At 38.8% G+C, this 15,208-nt stretch overlaps 1 protein-coding gene across 3 annotated transcripts in view; it reads right to left on the bottom strand.

The window, feature by feature from the left end:
* The window catches only part of AFG1L (AFG1 like ATPase), a 65,740-nt gene that overhangs the window by 46,280 nt on the left and 4,252 nt on the right, over positions 1 to 15,208 (bottom strand). For 2 of the 3 annotated variants that reach the window (XM_039379801.1, XM_027747891.2), the window contains exons 1-4: positions 12,577 to 12,664; positions 10,152 to 10,375; positions 1,388 to 1,439; positions 674 to 775 (exon numbers count right to left, since the gene is read on the bottom strand). In XM_039379801.1, the coding sequence (XP_039235735.1) occupies positions 674 to 775; positions 1,388 to 1,439; positions 10,152 to 10,375; positions 12,577 to 12,664 (466 nt within the window). Of the gene's footprint in view, positions 1 to 673; positions 776 to 1,387; positions 1,440 to 10,151; positions 10,376 to 12,576; positions 12,665 to 15,208 lie in introns of those variants that run through there. The other variant, XM_039379802.1, reaches the window with a different exon arrangement.

Below are 15,208 nucleotides of genomic sequence, written 5' to 3'. Positions count from 1 at the left end.
GTTTACACTGATGAAAGCCTCACAAGGAAAATGCAGCTGTCACAACATTTGTAAATTACAGCAATAGTTAACAATTTCACAGACATATAAGGTCATAAAATTTGGAAACAGAAGCAAAAACAGCATCTCTGTCAAAACAAAGTGCTTTTCACCCTGTCAGAAAATTTTCTGAAACTTAGGATTAACTTCTTTCTATTATTTTTTCCTCCAAATTACTCATAGTATTACTAAGTTAATCAACCAGAATAGTTTCCATTCTCCTTGGCATTTATACCTGATTTAGTTATTCTTTATTCAAAACACAGATGGAGTTTAACCTTTCCAGTTTCAGTTTTAGCAATTGCCTTCTTCAGATTTCATGTAAGCTAATTGGTAACTGGAAAACATTTAGTTAAGGATTTCATCCTAAACACACCCAAGTTTCTATACAATCAGGTATATATATATATATATCTTTCAGAAAAGATATTTGAGAAATAATATGCAATTAATATCTATACTGGTCTGACAGACAATGCTAAAATGCTTCAACATTTCTCCTATTTTTTACCTTTTTTTTTCTTAAATACTTGAATAAATTTACAGTGATTACTATGAACATAAGAATGAGACAGACCTTTTTATAGATATCATATTTCATAAAATTCTTGTCAATACCCATGTCTGCACTTACTCTGGTGTACATCCAACATGAAACCATGAAAATGGACTCTCTTTTTTCTTTCTACTTCTAAGTGAGAATAGAACATGTCCATCACCATTGTCTTTCCTGTGCCTTCAAATAAAAACAATAAAAAGCACTCAACCAGTAGTTAAAGTACAGTATGTACTGATTACAACAATGATTGTTTGATAGCTTTGAATTAATTCAACAATAGTCTTCCACAGAGTAAGTACAAGACCAGACTGCTGTGAAGAACAGTTATGTTTTCTGTTCAAAAACTTGGAACAACTGCATGTTTATTTTTCTGTTTTAAAATTTTGATTCATACAGAGATGGCCCAAAGGTTGCACAAATTACTCCACATACATCCAGAAAACATCCTTAGTATTTCCTCCGGAAAGCAAGTATGATTTCATGCTGCGCTGCTGCAATTAGAATATACGAATTCTCTCTGGTGGCCTCCACAATTACTTCCCAAATTCTTAAACTGCATTCTTAAATATTAGGGAACGGGTAATGCTGAAAACTACACATAGTAATGTGGCCCAATCAAACAGATTCCAGGATTCAGACTGTAATTGTATTAAATAACATCATAATGTGGAAGAAAACTAATCCTGTAAAATTCATTAAAGCAATAAAGCTACATAAAGCTTTTAGACAGTTCAGAATTTGAAGAGACATGCATTAGAGAAAGCTCCATTGGATGTAAATGAAACTTACCAACATCTCCATAGACATAAACACCTTTTGGGGGTTTGTTTTTGGCAAGGAGCTGCAAGTCAAGAGAAAAAGAATAAATATGGATATGGGGTAAAATAAAAGCAAACATATTGCTGTGGTAGAGTAAGAAAGTAGCTACACTTAACCACAAAAGTAGCACTAGCTAGCAAAGTGCAATCTTGAATAAATCATTAGCTCAGAATTGATAGGCAATCAATGTTGTATTTGTGTGAATTCTATAAAAGAGGCAAAACACACATGCAGGGTTTGGTTGGGCCTTTTTTCCACATCATTTTGAAAATATCCCCGTTCCCAGTCCTAGCACACATGCCTTTTATATATACATATATATATAATGATTTAATATTTCCCAATCTATCATCATCAAAACAAATCCTTTCCCTCATTAAGCCATCTGAACAGTTCTAGAAAAAAGGATATCAAATTAAGCAGTATTAGTAGTATTCATAGATATATGCACTATATACCTATTAGAGCAGTTCTGCTAAAGATATAAACTCATAGATGATTCAGAAAATCAGTATTGCAAAGCCAGTGAGCATTGTAAGACCTCTTTCTCTCAGCTTTGAATCTTAAATGCAGAATCATCTCTGGTTTAAATATTATTAAAATAAATGGAGTCACAGTAAAAATATGTACCTATATACACATGCCTGTGTGTGTATATGCATAAATATATAAAAATCTAAAAAAATATTTTCAAAAGTATGCCTTTTATTAACCATTTTTTCAAGTGAGTTACTTTTATCTGGAACGAACACTGTTTAAAAATTTTAAATTTCTTAATATTATTCAGGACATATATTAGGACACCTGATGGTTTATTCTATTTTACTCAAATACATATGGAAAAACTTCAAATAACACCAAGACTTTCCATCTGAAATAGTCCTCTCCCTCTCCCCCCCCATATGCATAGCCCCTTCCAAGTATAATTCTGAAAAGAAACAGTTTCTAAAAAAATAGAGATCTTAAAAAAAATTCTATCAAATCCATGAAAATGAATTGATATCTGCAAAAACACTGCTGAAGAGTATTTGATTATTTTAAAGGGCTCCACTTTCAGAGCTCTATGGGGTGAGGCAACACAGAAGAATATTAAAATTGCAACCCAGGGGTCTCATTTGGAGCTGGGTAATTGCTAAACAACTTGAATCTAAAGCACTTCTTCAAAATACAGTGCCATGTTAAAGAAATAGAGGAGTCAGCAGCAAGACACTAATTGAATAGGAAAGAAAATTCATGACCAAAAGGTAGAAGGCTAACATCTCAGGTCTGGAGTACCAGTTCATTCAGAAAATATCCAAGCATGGCTCTTACATAAGATCCTCTTTTGGATTTCATTTAAGCTATATTAATAGGGTAATCAAAAATTTGTATCATCAATCTGTGGTTGGACAGGGTTTCAGATGTTCTGAAACCATTCCATTAATAGATAAGGCTGCAACTATTTGCTAGTGCTTTCAAAGCACTGCAAGACAATTTAACTGGTGAATATTTTTCATTGTGTACTTTTTAAGAGCTTGCACTCAGTAAAACTACTGATGCTCAAAGTTACACAGTAAAGAAAGGAGGAATGGAAAAAAATCCAAAAGAAAGACATTCCTAACAATTTCTTTGGTTTTAATTTGATATTAACAACAGTCATTTTAACAAGACAAAAGATTATCACATTCAATTTATTTCAAAGAAAGGCTGTATCAATCTGATTTGCACTTTCACAAGGAATGACACCAAGCTAGAAAAATAAATCTGTTTAGAGTACAGCTTTACTTGTCTTTGTAAAGGTTATACGACCAGAACAAGTATTTCACTGCGAATTTTTTATTAATTACATTTAACCATTTTAATATTTGTCTTTTTAGGCATATTTATTTCTGGAAAACGCATTCCAGAAAAAAGGGGTTTTGACTAACGGAAATAAATATAATGGCTTGGGCTCCATAAAAGTCTAAATCAATTTCTGGTTGATTCAAAAAATGAAATTAGCTTCCCTGTAAAGACAAAAATTTTTGAGTGATATCTAATTCCTGAAAAGGATGGGTACTGCAGCAGATCCAAACACATCTGCTGAAGCTGGTCATCTCTAAAAGCAAATCAAATGTCAGAAAACCTCTCATCCTCTTTGAGGAATCCAAGAAGTTTGTAGGAAATATTTTACATATAATTCTGCCAAAAGTGACACTACTGATCGCTTCAGTATAATCACTTCCTTAATCCTGTCAGGTACTGTATAATGCTAAGAATGTATTTTTATATTCTTGGGTTGTTTTATTGTTTTGGTTTTTTTTTTCTTGAAATATATTTTATTTTTAAAAAGTAAACTTGCTTAGTAGATTTTTAATAGTGAAAATTTATTTCAGGGAGGGAAGAGGGAGAAGTAGGAAATGTAGGAAGACAAACTAAATGAATGAGTTTCTCCTCACTTCTCATTCCCATATTATCCTGACGAATATTTGGGGTCTCGGTATAATACTGTTCAATTTGTTGACAGTACATTTTCTTTTGCAACAATGGTAAGATTTAAGGATGCTGAAGTTAATATTTAGAATGTACTAACCCAGAGATAATAAGTGATGCACAAAATTTGAGTATGAAGGGGAGAATTTTGAAATGCTTATACATAAGTTTTAAAGGTTCCCCACACTCTTTCAAACAGGGGCATCACCTCAAATATGTCAAATGCTTGAGTCCTCCAAGTTTCTTAATTCCCACAACATTCTTTGCAATAACTTAAGAAAGCATAAATTCAGTGCTTCACAGAGTTTCATTATCATCAAGACATGCTACAGCAGAAGCCTTTTTTCCTTTTATAGATAACTGACTTACAGATTTTAATTTGAAAATCATTCATATCTTAAAAATATTTACACTTCCACAAGATGATATAAACATTAGCATCCCTAGATTTACAGAATTCTCTTCTGTGTTATCAAAATGTTTTCATAGAATCACAGAATGGTTTGAGTTGGAAGGGACCTTAAAGATCACTTAGTTCCAGCCCCCCTGCCATGGGCAGGGATACCTTCCATTACACCAGATTGCTCAAAGCCCCATTTTCCACATTTCTGTTTCAAAACTGCAAGCCTTGCTTTGACCCTATCAGATCAGATTTTTTCTTTGTTTAAACTTCACTTTCAATCAAACAATATCCTACCTCATCTAAGGAATTGAACTGGTCAGAACATCTCCTTCATTCTGACAACTTCTTATTCTTTCTTAAATATCTTCAATAACATGCAACATCTTCCCACCTTCTCCCACGCTCAAACACCAGAAGCAAGCAACTCATTTCCTGGGAATATTTACACTCTGATTTGAAAACTTTTAAGATGGTTAGGCTACTAAGGTGGTTAATTAAAATATGCAAAATCCAAGAGACAAGTCTCTCTTAAATGCTAACAAAACTGCCTCTTTCTCCCACTCTTTCAGGCTCCTTTTCGGCTGCTCTTGTAGTTGAAGACATTTTCAAGGTCTTGAATGGTGTTTACTATTGTTTATACCTCTTTTCAAAACACGACCTCACTTATAATTGAGCTTATTTCAATTCATTAGTACAGCAACTCAACAACTCTTAAGAAGCCCCAATTGGTATTATTTTGAAAAGCTAGAGATCTGAAATGTCCGTGCAAACTCTTACAGCCTTGAATTTCAATTCAGAGGATTTCAAAATATCTCAACTACAAGGCCACGCCTTCACCAAGTTGAAGATCAAAGTCCTTGTTCAAATTTGAGCAATAATTTTGAAAAACAGCCTACTTAGTCGGTAGCAAGACTAATTGTTTTTTCCCTAAGATTCCTTCTAAGATGATGCTCCAAAAAGCTACATCACAAAAAAAATAGAGTTTTATTACCATGAAGAAAAATGGTTGATGTCATGGTGTATGTCCCAAACTACTCATTTCAGAAAGCTTTGGCCTGTGAGGCAATATAAATCCCTTCTATAAACACTGAAATGCTTCTCTATTGTATCTGATGCAAATATTTGCTCCCTAATCCTCCCTTTACCATATTTTACTGAATAAAACTATTTAGACAAAAAGTGACAAAAGAAGAACAAAATTACAACCAAAGCAGACCATTCTTGTAATGGGTGTGAAGTTTCTATTTCTGGAATAACAGCTATTTTGGAAGAGGCTTCTGCAATTCTATCACAGAAGAAATCAGGCAATAAAATAAGGAAGATCAGACTACAGAAGAGGCTGAGAGATGCTTCTCTTCCACCACCCCCGTTTCTTCAATGCAGCCTCTCAACCACATTCTCTTCAATGACAGACCCAGGAAAAATGTGTACACTTGAAATGCCAAGCACCACTAGTTTTTTATTTCTTAAAAGCTGCCAGTAGATAAATCTCTTCTCAACACAGGAGATTTCATACTAAAGGTAGGCTAGTCAAGTTGCCAAAAACCTCCTGAAAAAGTAAAAAGTCAATCTACGAGATACTAAGTATAACTGATAAAGTATTTGATTTTTTTAAATAAATCTTTAAATAATTTAAAATACAATCATTTGTTTCATTTATATCTATTAAAGCCCATTAAGTACAAAAAGAAAAATGAAACAACTGTTCTATCACAAAAACATAAGGTTTATCTTTTACTTCCCAGCATATTCAAAGTTAGAAAGTACCAGGCCCTCATGGGAGGAGAGTGACAACAAGCTATTCACAAATACGGGATTTACCTGTGCCCTGTATCATTAGTACTCCATGGAGATGCCTTCTACTAGTTACGTGAACTAATTCCACTCATAAATCTACACAAATCCTATTCAACCCAGGCCAATTCCAGACAGCAGTACTCACCAGCACCTCTTCTTGCCACGAAAAGCCTTAGTTCTACTCTCTAAACCCGAACCAAGTCTGCAACAGCATCCCTACTCTGGAAGTCCGTAATAGAAAAACAGGTATTTTGCATACTTAGGAAACTCCTGAACAGATGCAGACATATGACAAGCACATGATTTTACCAACTACCTAGTCAAAGTTGTGACTTATTCTGGGGAAGACCTTCATTAAGGATGTTGATTACAACTTCGCTGAAGCAAAACCTTGCCTGCACTAGAATTTAATCCATACTCTATTTGGCTTCATTTTATCTCAAAAGGAGCTCTGTTTGAACTGGCAAATAGCATCCTCAAAGACAACAGAACAGAAACAAAGCTGTTGTGACTTCTTCAGCCTGAATCATGATTTGATTTAATTACACAAGCTAGGTTTTTAACAGATTTACGCAAAATTCACTGCTCTCCTCCTTCTCTGGAGTTTTGATGTATGGCATGGCACTACAGTGCTCAACCTTGATTATCATCTTGAGATTTCCATAGAAATATCAAGCTCTAGAAGAAAAACCTCGAACTACAACAACACTCACCCCAATAGCAAGTAGTTCTACAGCTGCCTCTCATTGACTGTGGTATTAGTTCCACCAATGAGCCATACAACAATTTTTAAAAGCTGGTTTAAAATTAAAGCATGGAATTGAAGCAATGTTAAATAAAGAAGTGAAGTGCTTTAAATGAACTTGTGAAAAACACATTCTCATCTTAAAAAATGGCATTTGACTTTTCCCTTTTAAGGAAGCGTCAGTCAGTCTGGTTTTATTGCAATTAGCTCTGTTATGTAGGGGAAAAAGTAGCATTACATTTCCTTAAATAAAATAAGATTAGTATTTGTTCTCTGCAATACAGACTTTCTTCCTTATTCATGCTTCCCAATGAAAGAATCAGTAAATTACCCATACAATGGTTGATCTACAAAGCCAGTATAAAACACCTAATCTAACAGTGATTCAGCTCTCAAAACTATTCTCAAAGGCAGCCCTTTCAGAACCTAATATCCAAATGTCCAAAACAGTTTTCCAGTAAAGATCAAAATGCTTTAGCCTACTGATCCTCAGGTTTGACAGCAAGACCAATGCCTTCATCATAACATTTTTTCTAGAATATGAAAATGAATAAAAGTCTGGCAGTATGTCCAAAAATATTACAGGAGCAAGCCTGATAACTGGCTCCCTTTCAAGTGACTTCTTCCATAGTCCAGACGCAGTAAGACAATTTCAAGATAGGTAAATTAAAAGATTATGAGCCTAACATCAAAGATTAAAAAGAAGTCCAGATAGATGAAAAAGAAAAACAAACCCCAAATCCAAGAAATTTTCACATCAACAATTCTCAAGTTATAAAACTCTGGACAGCTAGATTCCACTTATAGAAATAGTTTGGCAAGCTGATTCCAGCTTGATCTCCTTACACTTAAACAGAAAAGGTTTGCATTCAGGCATGCTGCCATATTGCTCTGGATACCAAAGATAAGAAATAACCATTTTTCAAAGAGGAATTTTCTATTTTTCATTTGGTATTTGCTGAAATCGCATCAGGAGACTGATTTAGACTCAAGAGTTAGCCCACAAATGCATTAAGACAACATGAATTTGCAGGCACACGCCCACATACAACATTAATAAGTGTTTTAAAATACCATAAACATACAGTTTTCAACCTACATCTATAATTTATACACTGTTTTTATGTTTTTAATAATATTAATTAAAGAAATCCCAAAAGTAAAAAGGTAAAGGTAAGCAATGTGATGAAATGACTCATCCGCCAGAGCAGGCAAAAATATACTCCAAACCCACAAGTTTGGCTCCAATGCCCACATCAGAGTTAGAATCATTGAATGATTTGGCTTGGTAGTGATTTCAGAGGATCATGTGGCCAAGCCCTCTGCATAAGTTGGATCACAGAATATCTCAAGTTGGAAGGGACCCATAAGGATGATGCTTCTACAACAGAGCTTCCAAAGACACACTCATTGCCCTTTAGGAACAGTCTTGCCTTAGGACTTCGCTTCCTGTACTTGCATGTTTTTTCTTCCAGAGTGTCTGACTGTTGCTCCATGGAATTACTTCCCATTCAGGTTTCTTCTCAATAAAAAAAGAGTTCCTTCCTTCCATCGGGAGGCAGGAAGACATTTAAAGCATTTCCAGTCAAGCATATGATTAGCAAATATATTATCTGCAGCTACATATGCAGGCATTCAAGCAATGTTAGAGGAAGACCACAGGCAAGCACATCCCAATGCTCTGCACCCTGCTATACTAATACATGTACTAAACAGGCCCATTCACAGGTATGTGTTCTGTTCTCTACTTTTTTTCACACCTTGAAGCTAATATTCATTGCAAGAACCTTAGAGTGGTAACTTGTCATTCAGTACGTAAAGGCCAGAGGAAAGTGTGCCATTTTAAGGGACTTGAGACTTGTAGGCTTTGGCTCCCCTGATCCCATGCTACACCATCTGGGCTTGCCATGCTAAAAAAATACAGTATTTGTGTCAGGTAACAGGAGAATTTGGGGTCGTAATGGGAAGTATATTGTTAGGCAAGAAGTTCAATAGAGTTACATATTTAGATTTATGTTGTGTAACGAATGCTGAGAAAGGCTGACATGGAGCTTTGTTAGCAAGGACTGCAGATGATGGCAAACATTGACTGTAAATGTGACAGTTACTTCTGACGACTAATAAAACCAAAACAGAAATAGAGAGAGCACAAGAAAAACACTGTGAGGCTGGCTGGGAAGAGCAATGACAGTTTCCCTCCTTCTAGAGGCAGGGTGTCTCTCCAGTGCAGATGATGAAGGCAGTGTGTATTTTGCCATACTTTTTTCCCAGCACTATACTTTTATCATTAGACTCAGTCAAACACTCTGTTCTTGTTTCTCCCCACCATAGCTTATGACTATTTGTGTTGACTCCAGTATGTTAATCAGGTGCAAATGAAGTATATTCACTGGTTGTTTAGTTTCTGTGTACATCTATGATGGCCTAATATTTACCAAGTAATTAAATGTCTTATGTACTTTGGTTTTCTCGAATATAAACTCAAATCTACAAAAACAAGGGTCAAGGAAAGCTGAGGGGGGAATTCTCACACCAGTTCTAATTGCTTCCCATAAGAGCCTACCATAACAATGCTATCAATATTTGCAGGTGCAAGGCCACAACAGCAACAACCTGAGAATAGCATGAGAACAAGACATGAAATACCATCAAAGAGACTCTGGAAAACATTGTGTCAAGAGCTTCAGAGAAAAGTTACAGAGATGCAACAGCAGGCTAACAGCTACTAATGCTAAGGGACTATGATTGACAAGTCTCTGTGCAACAGGGATATGTCTGAACTTTTGTTAATCCTTTGAAAAGAAGCTGTGATGCCCCTCCAAAACTCAGTCAGGGCACAGATCACACCTCTGCCTTCTTTGTCACCTCACCCAGAGACAACAACATGGGAAAAAATTCTTTTAAAGTCATATCTGATCTACAGTATGATGTGGAAATCATTCATGAAAGATCTGTTAGAACACAAAACATCAATGTTCAGTTAATGTAATTCAAACACACAAGTATAATATCCGTGACTGAAAACTAAAACCTGGATTAGGCCCCTCTCTCCTATAGCCAAATAATATTTTGGAAAGGTAGACAGTGGACACAACTAAAACCAGATTTTCTTGCAGAATTATTTCAATAATATTTAATTTGGTTACTTCTAGAGTGCCACTGGATTTTATAAACCAAAAAAAGCAAGAACAGAGACTGAAATATGAAGAATGATGTATCTGTAAAGACCCATCTGGAAAAACAAGATTCATGCTAATGACAGAAACTTATGTATTTTAAGCACATTCTTATGAGCAAATATAAATGCAAAAAAACATTTTTATCACTATAAGCCTCACCTTTGAGAAAAGATTTTTTGAATCAATGCTGTAGCCTTTAAGGCTCTCATGCAACTTCTGCAGGTGCTGCACAACTCTTCTTTGTTGCTCATCGTTCTTCAGCTCTTCTTGCTTAATCAGAAAGTCATAATGTTCTAAGGGTCCATTGCAAACCAACAAGGCTCTGGCGTGAGCATCTGTAGAAGTACCAGGGCCTGTCTTCTTCTCTGCCTGAGCTGTGTATGCTGTAAAAAATAAAAGTAGCCTATTAATAGAGACGTTTTGAAAAGCATTTTCTTATAAACAGCACACATCTGTAACAGTTTACACAAAGACATATATAATTACTTACCTATACAACCACTAGAGTATGTTACCCCTTCATTTTTCATCAACTGAATTTCTACCTTTACTCCAGTAGCATGTTTTACCATTTATTTTTATTATTAAAAAGTACACTCACTAAGAAGCCCAGCTGGACACTTGGTAAGATTTGGATGAGCTATTTTAAGGGAAGTTTTGACCTTTTTTTATCAAACTGGGGTAAAACTTCCAAAGGGCATTTCTTTGAATAGATAATCCTTTAGATGATACTTTAGAAAGTGTTTAAAAGTCAGCAAACAGGAGACCAAACCAGGAGTTCTGTAAGGAAGTTGAGAGAGTCAAACACCATACTGAGCAAGGCAATAGCCGTGAAGCCCTGCAATGCCATGGTCTGTTCTGCTGGCATTATCTTCTCCCTAGAAGAGACAGGGATGAGCCCAAGCAGAAATTCTGCTGGAAACAAGAAATCAAAAAAAAAAAAATAAAAATTGCTAGACATAAAATAAGATATAACTAGGAAAGGAAAGAATGTACAGCATTACAAAGAAGGCTAGTCAAATCATTAGGATCAGAAACAATGGCATACACTGAAAAGCTGCTAAATACCTTCTTTGCTTCTACTGTCATTTAATAGGTTAAGTATAATAAAGAAAAACACAATTTGTAGCAATGGTAAAGGGAACAGATTTGAGTGTAGGAAAAACACATATCAAAGACTGCACAATTAGATATTTTTAATAATGTGAGATCTAAAGAAATTCATCCCTAAATGCTTTTGGTAAGTGTCCCAAACAACACAATGGCCTCTAACAGCTTTCTTTGAGGCCTCACTGAAGGCAGGTAAGGTTCCAAACCATGAGGAAAATGAAAAAGAATTTGTCTTTTAAAAAGAAGAGAAAGGTAAATCCAGAAATTCATAGGTCATTCAACACAACTTCAGAACACTCAAAAATACCGGAACAACTACAAGCAGATTTTTTTTTTAATAAAGTACTTAACAAGATAACATAACAAACAAAAGGCAACATCAGCTCCTCATGAACAACACAAGATCAAAAGGTTTTTCTCTCTGATCAAGCAATATGCTTAATGGGTAGAGGAAAAACATCTTTATTGCAGTAACACTTTTGTTACACACCAAGATTATAAAGCAATTCAATGATGGTTGCCCAACCCTGCAGATGTCCTCAAACAACATATACAAGGACAACTTTCCCTTTAACATGGAAGCTGAAAAACCATGCCTAAAGCCACTGGATTTGCTCTAACAACTTTTTCTAAATGGCAGTATGTTGGTTATAAAAAACAAACTCCAGAGATTTCAAGTGTTAGACCAGTATCAAATAGAACACATGCAACCAGCATACTACTAACTGCAGTGCTTGTCTATTTTTCTTAGGATATATAAACATTGTACAATCACAACATAATGTGTACGTGAACACTTATGAACCCTGGGACCCACCTGTCGCCAACTGAATTTGCTAGACTGGCAGAGGACGAAGAGCTCTAAGCGAAGAAAAAAGACCTCTGCTCCTAACCTAAGCTTCAAGTTCACAAACTTCCATAAATTTGTGTACGGTACTGAATTTTAAAGCAAGGCTTAGAGCACGGCTGTTGTTATGCATCGGAAGATCCTTGAAGGAAAACAGTCCCTCAGACATCCTACAGCCCAGGCCCGGCGCTGGCAGCCACCGGCGCACTCGCCGAGCACCCGAGGCAGCCGCAAGGCAACGCGTTTAATCAGGCACGGCACCGCAGCCCTGTTTCCCGGGGGGAAAGCGGCACCATTCACTCGGGAAGCCACAGGGCCCCGTCCGCGTGCCCCCCAGGGGATCGGGGCCAACTCCCGGCGCCACACCGGCAGGCGCGTCCCGTCGTGGGCAGGCCCAGGACAGGGCACAGGAGGACACCGGCAGGTCACGGCACCCCGGCGGCGGCCCACCCCGCCCGGCACCAGCCCCCTGTCCCCTAGTCCCGATCCGCCTCCGCTGGGGGGAGACCCGCGGCACGGCAGGGAGGGGCGAGAGGGACGCACCGGCTCCTGCGGCCGCTTCTCGGTGCCCTCCCCGCGCAGTGCCCCGGCAGCCTGTGGCCGCCCGGCCGCGGCGGCCGCACTGACCTCTGAGCGCCGGGAGCAGGCGGGCGCAGCGCCGCGGAGCCCGCAGCAGCCACGGCGCTGTAGCCAAGGGCGACACGAGCGCCGCCATCTTCCCAGCCCGGCCACCGCAGCGGGGCGCGCGGGGCGCGCTGGGAAATGGAGTCCCGCGGCCCTACGGAGGAGCCCGTCGAGGGCGGCGCTGAGCCAGTGCTCCCGCCTGGGTCACGGAAACACGGAGTCAATTAGTTTGGCAAAGACCGCTGAGATCATCGAGTCCAACCTATGACCGAACACCACCATGTCAAATAAATCACAGTGTTCTTGCAAAATTTGTAGTGTGGTTGCATTTGGTGGTGGAAAGTGACAAGTTATTCGTTGTTCAGTTGTTTAGTTATAGAAAGATGCAGTTTGCCCAGAAACAAGGGGACCATGTAATGAGAGGACACACTGTAGGCATCGAGAAGGCTGTAACCCCGGAGTATCTCAGCCAGTGGGGAAATGGGGAGGGACCTGCGTTTCAGGCAAGGGGATAAAAGAGGCTGCGATCTCCATTAAGTTGAGAGACCTCACTAGGGATTGGCCAGAGAACTCTCCCTTTTATTCGAATAAAAGTTTAGTTAGCTCCTCTGTCTCTGGAATATTTTTGAGGCTTATAATAACAGAAACAAACAGGTATATTATTTTCCAGAACAGCACTAAGTGCCACGTCCAGCCTTTCCTTAAACACCTCCAGGGACGGTGACTCCATCACCCCCCTGGGCAACCCATTCCACTGTCTAATCACCCTGTCTAGGAAGAAATTCTTCCTAATATCCAATCTAAACCTCCCCTATGTCCTCTTGTCACTAGTTGCCCGGGAGAAGAGACTCACTCGCACCTGGCTACAACCTCCTTTCAGGCAGTCATAGAGACTAATAAGGTCACCCCTGAGCCTCTTCTTCTGCAGGCTAAACAATCCCAGTTACTTCAGCCACTCCTCATAGGACATATGCTCCAGATCCTTCACCAGCTACATTGCCCTTCTCTGGACTCACTCCAGCACCTCAGTGTCCTTCTTGTAGTGAGGGGCCCAAAACCGAACACAGTACTCAGGGTGTTGCTTCACCAGTGCTGAGTACAAGGGAACAATCACTTCCCTGGTCCTGCTGGCAACACTGTTGCTGATATAGGCCAGGATGCCATTGGCCTTCTTGGCCACCTGGGCACACTGCTGGTTCGTGTTTACCTGGCTGTCGATCCTTTGCCAGTCCCTGGCTCCTTCCCCCTCTCTTTGCCCTCCAAACTGCACCACAAGCAGTGGAGCAGCCCTTGGAGAGCCCACCTGCCTGCCTGGCTGCCCAAGGGCTGTGTTCCCCGTGCTGCTCTGGCCACTCAGCAGAAATTGCAACTTCCAGACCCACCTGCAGCTGCACATAGCACCTTACCGCCCTACCCATGCACTCCAGTTTCCAAACAACTTCCTTGACCATCTCAACACGAGGAAGAAGTTACATTGAGGATGGCAGAGCACTGGAACAGGCTGCCCAAAGAAGTCATGGAGTCGCCCTCTCTGGAGGCATTCAAAATGCACCTGGACACATTCCTGTGTAACCTGCTCTAGATGACCCTCCCTTGGACTAAATAATCTCCAGAGGTCCCTTCCAATCCTAACTATTCTATGATTCTATAATTTGTATCATGCTGCACCGTGCCTGTATCGGGTGCCGCAGTTCTCAGGCCAGCTTGGCTGTCACTGAGGAGTTTTGGCAACTGGATTTGCATTTCCTGATCCTTTCTAGCACGTGCTATTTGATTTTATCTTTAAAAACATGTACCATAAAATACTAAGGACAAATATTTGTAAAATATTAAGAACAATATTCCTGTCCAGAGTTACAGTCTATCTGCACATCAGCCATATCAGTTTATGTCTATCAGTATAAGTTTATGTCTATCAGTATCACTTTTATGCCTATGAATATATATTTAAAACTGAACAAGAAGATACCTTAACACAAAAACAAATTTCCCCAAAGATAATGCAAAATCTAGAGGCTGATTCAGTCCTGTTCAGCCAGTTTGTTCTTAGCTCACAGTAAGCCTTGTCCTTGGTATCAGTTCAGATACTCACATGTGGCTCACGAGAGCTCCTCAGGAGAATGCCAACTGCCTTCCTCCTTTGGTAGGTACCTGACTGCCTTATCCAAGCACCTCCACTGTGACTACAAAGCTCTTTTGACAGAAAGGCACAATGCAAAAAGCCTGCCCTCCATGGGAAAGGCACTGGCACTCAGGAATCACCAACTGTAATTCTCACTTGTTCACTGGCTGGGCCTCCATTCCCATCAGAAATGCACCCAAAGGTCAGGATGGGGCTTCAGGAAATGTTGCTTGCAGACTCCATTGTGCAAGAAATGGATAACAAAATGTCTGCTCCTGATGGAAGCACAAAGGAAATGCTTAAACTGACTTTTAGTTTTGCAACATCAGAATTTCTATGTCTTATTCTAGCATTAAATTTCTGTGCAACATTAGAAGGCAAGCAAGTAATTTTCCTAGGCTACCAATTAACTTTTTTTTTTAACAAATGTTTTGGAAAATGTTGCTTTAGGGCACTATAGAACAGCTTGCAAACAAAAGTTGATTATATCCTGAATAGTATTGCTAATTCTAA

Source organism: Pipra filicauda, unplaced genomic scaffold, assembly GCF_003945595.2.
Source record: "Pipra filicauda isolate LSUMZ 115617 unplaced genomic scaffold, ASM394559v2 scaffold176_size3548034_pilon, whole genome shotgun sequence".
NCBI classification, from domain to species: Eukaryota; Metazoa; Chordata; class Aves; order Passeriformes; family Pipridae; genus Pipra; species Pipra filicauda.
The sequence above is the reverse complement of the archived record's forward strand: the minus strand, read 5'-3'. Positions and strand labels throughout refer to the sequence as shown.